This window comes from Pelobates fuscus, chromosome 9 (assembly GCF_036172605.1).
Source record: "Pelobates fuscus isolate aPelFus1 chromosome 9, aPelFus1.pri, whole genome shotgun sequence".
Lineage (NCBI taxonomy): Eukaryota > Metazoa > Chordata > Amphibia > Anura > Pelobatidae > Pelobates > Pelobates fuscus.
Genome location: NC_086325.1, coordinates 74,978,068 through 74,992,450, shown reverse-complemented (window position 1 = coordinate 74,992,450; position 14,383 = coordinate 74,978,068). Strand labels below are relative to the sequence as shown.

The window sequence follows — 14,383 nt, the reverse complement described above, 5'->3', positions numbered from 1 at the left end:
TTTTTGAGGACAGTCACACATTTTGAAGTTGTCCCAGGGACCTGCCTTGCATTTTGAAATCGGTCAGGCAGATTTCAAGGATTAGACAGGGACTCAGCACTAAGACCTTGCACAGAAAGCTCAAGCAGTGCTCTCTGTGTATAGTCTGCCTTCAGGGGCATGCAGCCAGTCAGCCTGGCCACCCTGTTTAGGGGAAGACCTGCCTCTTTCACGGGTGGACCCACAGCTTGCCCGCCTCCATTTAGAACGTTGGGTAGGGTAGATTGTCAGGTATGGTTGTGACCCTGGTTGCCCAATGGAAAATCCAACAGTGGGTTACAGGAAAGTGAACACTAATGGCACAGAACTAAATACCTGAACATATAGTAACTCAAACTCCATATATTCTATATAAAATAAAATGGCTGCCAGATAATAGATTAGACTTTGGTAAATTCTATACATGACAATAACGGGTTAAATTGTCTGTACAAAAATATCTAAAGAATTATTGTGGTCCAGTATTGCCCTGGAGTCACTCATACCTATAACACTTCTCATATGTTGTCATGGAAACCTACTCCAGCACAAATGTGCTTGACATTCGGTTTATTTGATGGGGACAGTGGATTCTGATCACTTGTATGAGTTCTAAATAGTTTTCGATAATCAATGAAAAGCATGACAAAGGGTAAAAAAAACATGGTCCCCAAAACATTCACATCAAACAGCTCTGATGGGCACATAATGGTACGCCAAGATATCTTTTATTGCCAGGCACTCAATATGTTAAAGCCGCAGGCGGTTTTAATAGCTTGACGAAGACCTCTTAGCAGGTCGAAACGTTGCTGCTCCTTTTGTTCTATTAAAACTGCCTGCGGCTTTAACATTTCTTGTGCAGCTTTGTCGTTGTGGGATTGCTGGTCCTACTCCGGAGCACCGGGTGGCTGCTGGGATTGAGTGCAGCTCCTATCACCATTTTTGCAAGACATCTTTTATTGTCATTAAATTCTGATTGTTCATTGTATTAATCAAATTATCATTTAAAGGGGGGCTTTCCCTTCATAGAATTTTTAATATTGTATTCACTTATCCCTATATTTTACAAATATATATATTTATGGAGTGTGAAAAATAAAATGAAATGTAGAAATTCACATCTGTTTATCCTTCCACTGGATGCCTCCATCTTAGCTACCTGTCAATCATTGTTATAATATCTGTCCTTTGCACCTGGCAGTCAGCATAAAGAAATCATTCAGGGAAGATGTCAAATGACACAATATTTCTATTTCTCCTTTTTGTTTGCAGTGTTTGCCATGTCTGAACTGAATTTATATAGAATTTGCTACATTTTTATTATGAATTTCAAAGAAAATGGAGCATCTCATTAAGAAAGTTTAGCGCGAGTTATGGCTAATTTTTAATATTTTATTCAATGGTGTAAAATCCAGAGAAGTGACTGTTCCACTTTAACCCCTTAATGACACATGACATGTGTGGCATGTCACGATTCCCTTTTATTCCAGAAGTTTGGTCATTACGGGGTTAAATTAACCTTGTCTACACCCTTAAAGGAACAATATAGCATTAGGGATACAAACATGTATGCTAGTGTTCTACTCCCTATTTAGATTCAGGATCCCCCAAAATTGAAAATAAAAATAAAAAAAGTTACTCATTTAATTCAGTGTATCCGCCTGCCCCACCTGTGTTACGCAGTCTCCTTATGTCATGTATTGTGACACAGTATCCTCTTCGTCTTCTCATCCAGTCCAATTCTTCTCATGGAGAAGCATTGAAGACAAGAAGCACATGTGTGGCAAGCAAAAATCAAATGTTTCTCACAAGGAAGCATTGTATCCAGTGCTTCCTTATAATAGGCAGTGAAGGACTCTCAGTGTCCTTATGTTGAACGTCATATGACCCAGCCTGAGTTAGTTGTAGTAGTGGAAGTCCTCTCTACTGGCAGTCATGAAGACATTACTGTACCTATTAAACGGCCAGGCTTTACATTGCCGGACCAAAATGATAGGGCTACTGCACCAAGACCACTTTATTAAGATGAAGTGGTCTGGGTGCCCATGATGATCTTTTCATCGTCCTAGTAAAAAAACAATATGGCAGTGTTATTTCATTGTTATGGGAAAACACAACAAAATAAACACAGCTGGAGCCATACATTTATACTGAGTCCAGGTATATTGTCTTGGCCCTCTTGGGTAAATCTTAACTCATTTTGCTGCAGTGTTTTCCCCTTAAATGCAATCCTCTGGGACATCGTTACCAATCTCATATGCTACATACCATATACCAGCATGCATCTTCCTAATTGGTTGCTTACTTTGCATTTTTTGAATTTCTTATAAGCTAAGCTTTAACTAGTGGAGATATTAGGAAAGATCTTATATAATGGTATGTAGGTATGATTACATAAAATAGGCTGAACAATGTTGAACCATTTAATCTTTCAGTTCAAGGGTTTGGGGATTCCTTTACATTATGACAGCCCTGATAGAAAACATAGGGCATGTAGGGGTAAAAAAATGTGAATGTTAATATACATATGTATATATATATATATAGAGAGAGAGAGAGAGTGCTTCCACTGCTATGACGTTCGACATTAAAGGGACACTTTAAGCACCCGGGCCACTTCAGAGAAACTGCAATGATTACCTTGCAGGGTAAACTCCTCCTCTAGTGGCTGTCTACCAGACAGCCACTAGAGGGACTTCCTGGTGCTTAGACAACTTTTGATTGTCTAAATGACGCTGGACGCCCTCACGCTACGCATTGATAATGCCATAGCGGCCATTGTTGTGCATGCACATTAGGTCTCCCCCGCCAGCTGATGCCAGTAGGGGAAGAACATGGGCGAAACCTGTCCCAGCACCAAGGGACATCCCCGCTGGATTCAGGTAAGTGACTAAAGGGGGTTTAAACCTCTTCAGCGTTGTGGGAGGGAGGCACAGCGTTGGGGGCACTGTAGGATTATATAGTGCCAGGAAAACGGCTTTGAAGCCCAAACTGTAATACCCCTAGCTAGTTAACCTCATCCGCGCTATTTTATAATTAAACTATACTTACATTACACTATACCTATACAGGACTATACAGTTACTTGGAGAGCAAGCTTTACAGTGATCATACTTTACTCGGGCTCTATATCATACGTGCATCCATAAATAATTACCATACGTTTTTCATTAAACAAGATCTCTCCAACTTTACAGTGTGGGGATTATATTGATTTAAGGACAAAGGAAGCCCTTTAGTTTCTTTTTTTTTTTTTTCTCTTTTTTTTTTTTATACTACTCAATAGTATCCTTTTTATTCCGTTACAATGTCTCTATTCTCTTTCCATAACTTTCACCTTCCATCTTGCTTGCTCAATTTCCTCCCTTTCCCCAATTTCTATATACTGTTATTTCCAAAAGCTCTCAGTGCGAATTGGAATACAAGATTCTTAAGTGTGATAGATTAACGTGACAATATGTGAGAATGAATACACAGAGATAACTTTACACCATAATATGGTGTTTATTGTTTGTGTTTAATTCATGTTTGTCAGCCTGTCCATGCCAACAAATATTATTGACTACTGAAGTATTACAGCTTTCTCATTCTTGCCAAAAAGTGGAGGAGCTGTCCAAGGTACTTTATAGCAAATATAATCACATTTGCAAAGTCTTTCTGCTCATTTAACTTGCTTAACATGCAGAATAGGAATATTCCATTCTACTGAATCACATGACAAATTATTCTGTTACCTCCTCCTAAACACTGAGAATTGTGTCTACGCAAAGGAAATAAAATTAAAAGTAACAGATCTGCACATTTTAAAGCTTTCATAGATAAATGGATGATTCCAGGTTGTGTCTGTTAAAATATCGTAAATGTCTTTTTATTCCCACATTAAACACATTTTCCATAAACGCTTAAAGAAACTCACTTTTATTGACATAGCCATTCCAGATCACTAACTGTGCACGCATTCGGAGCAACGACGCATTTTCCTGATGTTTACTTTTATATCTGAACTGCATCTCCCCATTATGTATTCTGTTTTGTCTACTACTGCTGTGAAATGCTACATACACATATGGTGAGACACATACACACACAACCTGTTTTGGATCTGCACGTTTACAGAAACAATGTACGTCCTTGCATTCTGGTTCGGGAATATTCCTGCTTTATGGGAGAAGTTAGTAGTCCAGTCACACTTTTTGCTGTATCCTAGTAAGACTATGCACAGAGATTTTAGTTAGCTTTTAGTTAACTAATTTCTGATATGCTTGGGAGGACATAGAACATGAACTACTGTTGCTTTTTATTTAGAAAGGAAGCACTGACTGATTTAACCACATGTTTAAAGCAATATGAAAGATGAGTACTGCAATAGAAGAAGATATACCATTTGGACAACCCTTTTCTAAAACAGTGATGGCTAAATTTGACACCTCAGATGTGAGCTGCATTTCCTATTTCTCATGTTCCCCTTCTCTTTCTCTGTCTGACATATTCCATCTGTACATTTAATACAATTCTCTGAGTATTTGCATTTGAACCAATGGAGTAGATGTGTGATGTCTGTTGCTAACCAAAAAGCGGAGCACAGTTCTAAATCTGGAGCAATCGCCATGGATAACCAATGAAATGTTCAGACTGGTTCCATTACAATCCACGGTTATTGATTCACTTTAAGAACTTTGCTCCAATTTTCTTTTAGTAATACTTTTGTAAGTATTGTCTTTTTTTCTTCTTTTTTTTTTGTGCATGTGAAACATACAACATTTGATCTTACGGTGCCACAACAGCATCCACAAGTGTATTATAAGCAGTTAGTTAACATGGCATGTGAGGGGTACGGGATATTTTTTTTTATATTGACAAGCAAAACAATGAAAGATTATATGACACAAGATTTCAGGTAATTCACGAGTTGTCAGGCTAAATGTTAACATAAACAATCACACCGGTTAAGATCAGGCTAACTTGGGTAGCAGCAATTTGTCAATCCCTACATCAGTGTTGGTATATGTATTTGCTTACAGGGTTAACGTTGGAGTATGGCTGAACTGGACTGAACTGGACTGATGAACTGGACTGATGATCCACTGCTATGTAGTGTTGTGTGCCTGTTAGATGTGATTACGCTGCATGAGCTTAGTGTAGTATAGCTGCATGTGTGCCTGCGTGTACGACCATGTAGGAAGTTTACAGGTAAGGAACATCAGGCATAAGGAATATTCGCTTAATTTGTCAAGTGAGCAAATGACCACTGGAGTTGAGGCTAAGACGGGCTAAGTGGCAGCAGTGTACTACAGAGCATATGAAGTCTGAGGCTGCTTTCGATTTACATGAAGCCAGTGTCTCTGACAAGGTCCAAGCGTCCTGGGGCTGCAGGCACCACTGTGTTTGCACTGCCATTTGTGTCACCCATTCCATCTGATCTTGTAGCCTGGGACCTCTGGGGTGTATTTATTGCAGATCTGCGGTGTTTGCTGGCGGTGGTCTGCTCCTTCATCCCCCTGACGCTTGGTGTCTGCTTCTGTTCGGGTGGTATAGCGATTACCACGCCTCCAGCCCCCAGCTCTTGATTTGTCAACTTTGGGGGCTCCCCACCCGGGAAGGCGGTCGTGGAGCCAGGCTTGATCCGTGAGTGGGTAAGTAGGGGCTTGTCAGAGGGTCGGATGCTTGTCTGCTGGTTCAGGCTCCGTGGCCCATGGTGTATGCTGCTTATTGCTTGCAGATAGGTGCAGATACGATTCTCGGCTTCAGTCGTGTCGCCGTCATTTTGGCGCCCAGGCATGGGATGCGCAGTGTTAGGCGGACTCGGAGGGTCAGGATTGGGCGGTGGTTCCCTCCAGTGTGGACCGGGATAACCCCACCAGTCCATGGGGGGGGGGGGGGGGTGAAGCAGGGGCCCGTGAGACACATCACTGGGCTATTGCACAGCAGCCAGGTTCCGACGCGGGACGGCATCCGTCCGCCTCACTCTCCACCCACATAGGCCGCAGGCCCTGAAGCCTCGCATTTCCCCCTGGGGCTGCAAAACTCCCGATCTCGGGGACCGCAGTGGCACCGACAACCACCTGGACATGAGAGGTGGCCACTTGGCTCTGAGACAGAGTTTAAGCTTGGTATTTTCCCCCAAAGTAGGCAGATTCCTTCAGGACCCTCTCCAGCCTGCGACCGGTCAGCATGGCGGTCGGGCCCCGCTCTGTACGTATTGTCTTTTGATGCTATTGTGACTGTTTCACATACAATATATAGCACGATATACTCTTAGGTTTGTTCTCTTCTCCAAAACGTCCTTACACTTTTTAAATCTCCAAAATCACACAGTTCTTCCCAACCTTTTTCTCTCCCATCTTTTCCCAATCTCTTTAAAAAAAATCTGCAAAATGTCATTGATTGTTCCATTATTAGCTATCCAAACCTGTGCGGCCATGTTCTTATTTATCTTTCTTTTTTTTCCCTTCTTCCCTCTGTCGTTTCCTCCTACTTAATTTGATCTATGTTCTATGTTTCAGATAAAGCCGGATGACTTGAATAAGCTAGAGAAACTGCAGATAATACTGTATTTACATCAGCTGGTACATAGAAGGCTCAACTCTCTAGTTTTGTAGGAATTGATGCTTTCCGAGATAATACTTAGAGAGCAATGCTTAACATTAACATAACATCCCATAACATGACATTACATACTCTCACATAACATCAAGTAATATGACAGATGGGTAGATGTGAGCTGTGTGTTTTAAAGACTATATAGGGGAACACTTTTTTAGCTTTCAAATTTATTTCTCAATTTTCTTTTGTAAGTTTTACACAATTTTTTTTAGCAAAAATGATTTTAGGAAATATATAACATGTCTATGTGCTTGTTTTATATCTTTCTAATCCTTATTCATTGTGGGTTTTTTAAGATTAGTATTTAGCTATTTTCCTTGTTTCTCATGGCCTTTCAGTCTTAGCCACTGATACTATGTTGAAAGATCGAGGCTTCATTTTTATCTTAGACATCAGTTCCTTTTTTAGTGTCTTGGACTGTGCCATCTTATGACGTAACACACATGACATGAGATGATGCGTGGTGGAGTTTTCTTAAGAGGTTACATGCATCCTTAATCTTTACAGCCACTTCCAGTCGTGTGAAATTAATCTCCCATGGAGGCTAAAATTAGTCTTGCATGATTTGTAGGACTGATACATTACTGTACGCTTTTCTCAATGTAAATGTGCCTTCTTTTTGACCTCTTCAAATGTTGATCTCTGCGTGCATGTGTGTGTCTTATTTGCTATATATTAAAAAATATATATAATTAAAATATATATACAGCAGCCAAACTGAAAGCATAGCCAATTTGGCTAGTTTGACCTTAAATTTTAAATTCACTTTGAATTCTCACTTTATTGAATAACCCTGTCAGTTCAAATACTATATATGTGTGTGTGTGTGTGTTTAATCTGCTATACATAGTTGCTACCATCTGTCATGCTATGGTGCGGTGAGAATATTTTTCTCTGATATATTATCTTTGATAGGACCTATGCAACTATATTAGCGTCCAGTCCTTACAGGTCATTATAGCAACTGACATTTTGTAGCAATTTCTAATTAATTATAGACAACCTCCCTTAATCAGATGTACAGAAATTAATTAGGAGAATAATAAGGAAATAATTGTGGTAATTAGTAGCTTTGAAATATATTACCATTGCTCAATGTAAATATTACCTTATTATTTTGCTATTTATATGGATTTAAAAGGGATGGACTTAAAAAGGAATACGAGTAAGTGGAATATTGCACAGGTTGGATGGAGAGTTAAAAGGGATAGGTTATTTTGGGTTATACTGTATGTATGTATGTATATATATATATATATATATATATATATATATATATATATATATATATATATATATATATATATATATATATTGTAGGTAATACATGGAGCACTGACTGTGATATCTATGATATGTTGCTGGATTTGATATACGTATAGAACTGTTATCCAGAACTATTCTTTATACATGATCCTTGTGAACGAGAATAAAATATAAAATATATCAATGTGTGTATGTATAAAATTATATGTAAAATATGTCAAATACAAGGAAAAGTTTAGAAGGCAATAAAATTGAGGAATATGTGTGAAGTGAGAGCCAGAATGAGAGTGGAGTGAATTAGAAAGGGTGAGAAGGAGGGAAATAGAGAGCGAGACAGAAAAATGGGGGAGGGGAGATGTGTGTGTGTGTTTGAGTGAGGAAGAGAGACACACACAAAGCGAAAGGGTCTCCTCCACCACCAGAGAACCCCCCACCCCCCAAAAGCTTAGAGCCAATGTGCCGATAACACAGAGGGAGGCAGATGTGAGGCTGCAGCTGTCATTCAGGGGGGGAAATCCAGAAGTAAGGGGCCACAAGCATCTCTCAGGATGGATCGCCAGAATCTGGCATGGACCAGCGGCAGAGAGGGGATGGTGAGTCCAGGTAGCTGCTGCTATCTCTACTCTTCTCTCTGAGAGGCAGCGCAGATCTGCGGGGCTAAGCTCCAGCCATTTTACACACATCATTACTGGCTCTACAGAACATGGAGAACATGCGTCTCTGTGCAGAGGGAGCTTGCTAGACTCTTCATCCCATATTGAGGCATCAAGAGCATGCACCAATGTAAGGATTCTTTGTTACGCTTAGGCAAATGAACCTGCTTTTGTTTCTTGTGTGTGTGTGTGTGTTTCTGGTGCTGTAACTCTGTCAGTGCCAGGCAGTTCATAGGCCCCTCCGGCATGCAAAGGGTTATCTGAGTGTTTTCAGGGGACCGGTTCCTATTGTACTAGCAGCAGCCTAGCCAAAGGATGATGCTTCACACAGCCGTAAAAACTGACTGCTACGTCTAAAAATAGAGTCAACTCTATGGGGCTGTTGGCAGTGCTTGGTTTGCTGGGCTGTCTGAAGAGATGCACACACCAGCCCTAAAGGGTTAATAAATGCAGCAGTGGAGGTGGGAGGCAGGAGAGGCTTAAAGGTTTTAGTATTCTGGCAGTATAATGGTATGTGGGGCTTTTAATTAGGAGTTTGTCTTCAGTCAATAAATAGAAACAATATGCTGTATATGTGTCTGACCATATACAGTATATGTGTTTGTGTTATCTATGTTCTTATGCATGCATACATTGATTATATGTAATAGTATGAATAATACCTATATATATTTATATGCATATGATCGGCATATTATTTTATTAGTGGCTAACATAGATATATTATATATATTGGGGGTATAGAACATTTACTTACTGGTACATATATTTATTGGAGAGTTTGTAAACCAATCGATCTCTTTCAGTGCCTTGCATACAGCTCTGTAAACTAGGGGGTTAATTATTAGGCCAATTCTTCTTCCAGATGAATGAGGACATTGTCTTGATAATGAAGGCATGTAGATAGTCATTAAATATGACAGAATAGGAAATGTATGTATTGTACGCTTGTTCCAAGAATGGTTTTATTGTCTTGGTAACGATCAAAGACTTACTTGACCCCTTGAGCTCTTTCAGCTACCACAGCAGAAAAGCAAGTATATGCATAGACTACCTTTTAAGTGAAAAGGGATTTTTTTGTTCATCCCTGGAGTCTGCCTGTTCCGTATTTAAATGCATGACCTCTTGTTAAACTATTTCTGTCCACACATTGGAAATGTTTCTGCGGTTTGTCTGCATTAGCCACCCTGGTGTCAAAAAATGTGTTCCTTTTGACCTTTACCCCTTGAGCATTATAGGCACGTGCTTTGCCTGTGTTATTCTTGTAATGGACCGTACGTGCTGGAATCTGATACCATAGTATGTTAATAGCTGAAACATGATCAGCAGCATATTAAATGGGGTTTGTTTAGCCTCTTATTTAGTAATTAGGTAGCCATGCAAAGAACTTAGATTAAAGATGTATTTTTTAATAAACTAGTCATTTTGGAGAACCGATAAGTGAACTGCATATATTAGGCCAAATGCACTAAATTAAATATATTTTCCAGTTTAGCAACAAAAAAAAAAAAAAATCAGTTCAGCCATTTTGTCCTGTAATATATGAGTTCGTTGACAGTTCTTTGCAATTCCTGATTATTTTTTTTATAAATCCCAAAGTCTTCAGGCTACAGATAAGAGGGTTGACCAGTGTGCAGTGCTTTTCATATCTGCTGATTAGGACATCAGCTGTATTCCAACACTGACATTTATACACTATGTTTCCAGAGCTGTAGTGCAGTCCCCTTCCTGGGATGCTCAGAGATTGAAGCAGTTAATAATTGTGGCCATTTTTATTTTCCAAATGTTGTGAAGCTATACACTCCACCAATACTGACACCCCCCCCCCCCCCTCCTGTTAATTAGCGAAAGTGTAAAATTCAAAGAGTACAAGGACATTGCAGCAATCATTTAAAATGTAACTGCCATTGTAAAGGTACTACCGTCGTCATGTACTTAGCTGCATGTGGGGTTGGCATCATTCTACATAAAGATACATTTCATGGGTTCTACATCCAAAGAGAAAGTGGCGTGGAGAATGATCTTGCATAGAATGTTTGAATAAGTTTTAACTGACGTTTCTGACTCTATAGATTTTCCTTCTTATTTTGCCCTTCATGAACAATGCAATTTATGTTCTGGATACTCATTGACACAGTCTGTTTTTGAGCAACAAATCAATCAAGAACTTTAGTTACGGTCCAATGGATCACTCTATGATCTGCTACTGGACCCAGCTGCACATCTGCTTTCAAGTGTGCCCTTATTAAAGTGTGAAATCATGGCCATTCAAGCACAATGGTTTATTCCACAGGGGGGACATTTATTAGATCAGGTGTGAACAAACATTGTCTACTTAATTATATAAATCGGGAGATATCTGTAGATGCATTGACAAAGTTAGATTTCATTTCTCTCGTAAACGCACTGATCTGTAAAGATACAATGTCACACCTGCAATTAGTATTGGGAAATTCAATATATACAGGTATATGCAAATGGGACATGAAGACAATAAATTAAGACACAATTATCTTTATAAAATGTGTAGCTTTATTTTATAATGCAATTCTGCACTAAAAAGAGAGTTCTGAGTTACTGAACCAAGTATCAAAATATAGACAAAATGGCCAATGTGGAAAATCTCCATTACAGCATTTTTTTTCCCAAACAGACTCTTTGATCGAAAATAAATTGGTTGTTAACTCCTCACAAATCCCTAATTAATATATCTTTTTTCATAAGTGGACGCTTCGATATGACGTTTTAAGATCCATCTTACTTTTCTAGCAGTCTGCAAGTATTGGTCACGAGTACTTTCATCGCTCTTCAGAAATAAACCAGTTATCATTATTTTTGTAATAGCATCACTCATAATGTTGCAAATGTCTATGAGATAAGCAAAACAAGTGCCTTCTGTAGCATTATTATGGTAATTGTGCTAATATACATTTGAAGAGCAAATGCGTATATCAGAAAGAAGGGTGGCGAGAAAGATTAGACATTGTTTAAAGCTAATTGCGCTTTATTTTTTTTGTTGTGGGTATGATAATTAGGTTCTCAGCAGGGACAAGAAATTGAATAATATTCTTAAGTCTTTTCAGTGATCTCTCTTTTTCTCTTTTTTTTATAGCTTCAATATTTTGTAGCATTACATACATTTTCTTTTTGTTTATTTGTGAAACATCAACATGTTCTGAAAACTGTGTAAAGTGGACACAATGCTTTTTTTTCTGGGTATCTGTTAATGGAGCCTGTGGGATTACATTCTAGGTTAGAAGTTGGAGTTAGAAGTTGGAAATTTGAAGCTAGAATGGTATCACCTTCCAAGTTAGATGTTGGAAATTAAATGTTGGTATGGTATTACCTTCCAAGACAGACATTAGAAACAAGATGGCTTTCTCAGTTAGAAGTGAGAAATTAGAAGTTGGTATGGTATTACCTTTCAAGACAGACGTTAGAAGCCAGATGGCTTTCTCAGTAAGAAGTAAGAGATTAGAAGTTTGAATGGTATTACCTTTCAAGACAGACATTAGAAGCAAGATGGCTTTCTCAGTAAGAAGTTAGAAATTAGAAGTTGGTATGGTATTACCTTTCATGACAGACGTTAGAAATAAGATGGCCTTCTCAGTAAGAAGTTAGAAATTAGAAGTTGGTATGGTATTATCTTTCAAGACAGACAGAAGCAAGATGGCTTTCTCAGTTAGAAGTTAGAAATTAGAAGTTGGTATGGTATTACCTTCCAAGACAGACGTTAGAAATAAGATGGCTTTCTCAGTTAGAAGTTAGAAATTAGAAGTTGGTATGGTATGACCTTTCAAGACAAATATTAGAAGCAAGATGGCTTTCTCAGTGAGTAGTTAGAAATTAGAAGTTGGTATGGTATTACCTTTCAAGACAGACGTTAGAAAAAGGATGGCTTTCTCAGTGAGAAGCTAGAAATTAGAAGTTGGTATGGTATTACCTTTCAAGACAGACATTAGAAGCAAGATGGCCTTCTCAGTAAGAAGTTAGAAATTAGAAGTTTGAATGGTTTTACCTTCCAAGTAAGCCGTCAGAAATCTTGCCAGAACTCTTCAGATCCATTTTGACTTCCAAAATCTTGAATCAATCAAAGGTCCAATGACTTAAGCTCAGCTAATACAATAACAGAAAATCCCTGCCAAAATCAAACTAATTCCGCAGGATTTGTAAACAATCTGTTTGCATTATAAAAAAAACATTTTTTCAAAATCTTGCTATATATAGTCTTATTAGTTTTCTACTGTAAAACATTTATTTTTGTGGCTAATCTATTGTATGGCCCTTCTTTCTGATAGTATTTTAAGGTTCAGTCTTAATGTTATTTCCTAAACCTCCATTTCTCCACCTCGGGTCCTGTAACTTTACTGTTGGCTGACCTCAGAAGTCAAACAACTTGCACAGCCAGAGCACTGGATTAATCTTCTGACAGTGAAGCACTTCTGGTGGGGATGAAATACTTTTTCATCCCTCCAAGTTGATGCAGGATCCCTGGCATCAAAAACTATGACACCTCAACATGGCCTAATCCTCCTTTACCTCCTCTACAATGTCTCATTTTGTACCAGTAATGAGGAAATGAGCTTTGCTCATTATGATGTTTCTAGCAGAGGATGTGACTTTTGGGGCTGAAAATTGCCCAGTTTTTGTGAAACTTTTTAAAAACCAATTGATAAAACCAGAGATATCTCACCTATAGCCACCTTGCATTATAAACAATATAATACGTTCAAGTGGTTATGGTGCTTGGAGTGTCCCTTTAAAATTATCATTTATTCAGGGCAACAGCAGCTGGAGATCATCCTTGCAGAAGGGAGTAAAGTACCATTAACATTAGGTACATCTCCTGTGTGGGTCTTGAATGTAGTTAAAATGTGAGCCAAGACTTTATTCCCTCAAAAAAAAATATTATAGGCCAAAACTGTTTCCAATTCACCCTAACTCTGTATATAATGAATAATGTAGACTTTCTAATAGGGCAACGCGTTCTTGGAGCATTCATTATTAATATTAAAATCTGTATGGGTGAAATTGAATTCCTAGTTATTCCGGACATCTCATGTATACTCTCTCCATCAATCTCCTAACAAAAACACTAGTTTTATTTCATTTTTTTTTCTCTCCAAAACTTTGCCTGAAGTGTTTCTATGATGGAGACATTGAACCGGCTTTTGTGACTAATTCTGCAAATGATTCATCCGAAGCTCATCCCCCAAAAACTGGCTACTATTGTTGCTATGAGACATTTCCCTCAATGCTTCAATTATAACGATTGCTAATACACACTCCATGTCCTTACATAATAACAAAGTTAGATCAAACTTTTATACTTTGGAAGATTGCCATATATGGGCAGGTACTGCAGGGATATGGAGTTAACGGTCTTCTAAATAATTCACATATGAAAAAGAGAGGTTTATTTTCTTGTTAGCTTTATCTACCGCAAATCAGGATACACAGAAAAGACCAGCATTTTTGGAGAGGGAAACATTTAACCAGTTCAGTGCCAAAGTGGTGAGTAGCTCGTTGGACAACTGCCTGGCTTATTAAACATAGTGAGGTGTTTGGATTGCAGTGGATTGACAAGGGAATTGCAAATTTTGTGCATTACAAAACTAAATTAAATTCCCCCAACTCAACTTTTTGTTTTATTAGCTGAGATATTTTGGCTTAAATGTTATTGAATAGGTTAAAACAACTGCCTGGTCTTTGCACCCAGATTTTATTCTAAAAAATGATCATTGCTTTTCACTACAGTGAGACTTTGTCATGAATTCAGAATCTGTTCAAAGTGATTTTCAAATTTAAGGTCAGTATAGCCAAACTGGAAGCACAGTGAACAA

The 14,383-nt window shown here is 38.5% G+C and overlaps 1 protein-coding gene across 3 annotated transcripts in view; it reads left to right on the top strand.

Moving 5' to 3' along the window:
• Positions 1 to 14,383, top strand: part of ARHGEF9 (Cdc42 guanine nucleotide exchange factor 9) — a 347,057-nt gene that overhangs the window by 154,037 nt on the left and 178,637 nt on the right. The window contains exon 1 of one of the 3 annotated variants that reach the window (XM_063432083.1): positions 8,256 to 8,480. The exons of 1 other annotated variant lie outside the window; for it this stretch is intronic. In XM_063432083.1, coding sequence (XP_063288153.1) covers positions 8,436 to 8,480 — 45 coding nt within the window. In that variant the 5' untranslated portion in view covers positions 8,256 to 8,435. One more of the 3 variants, XM_063432085.1, reaches the window with a different exon arrangement.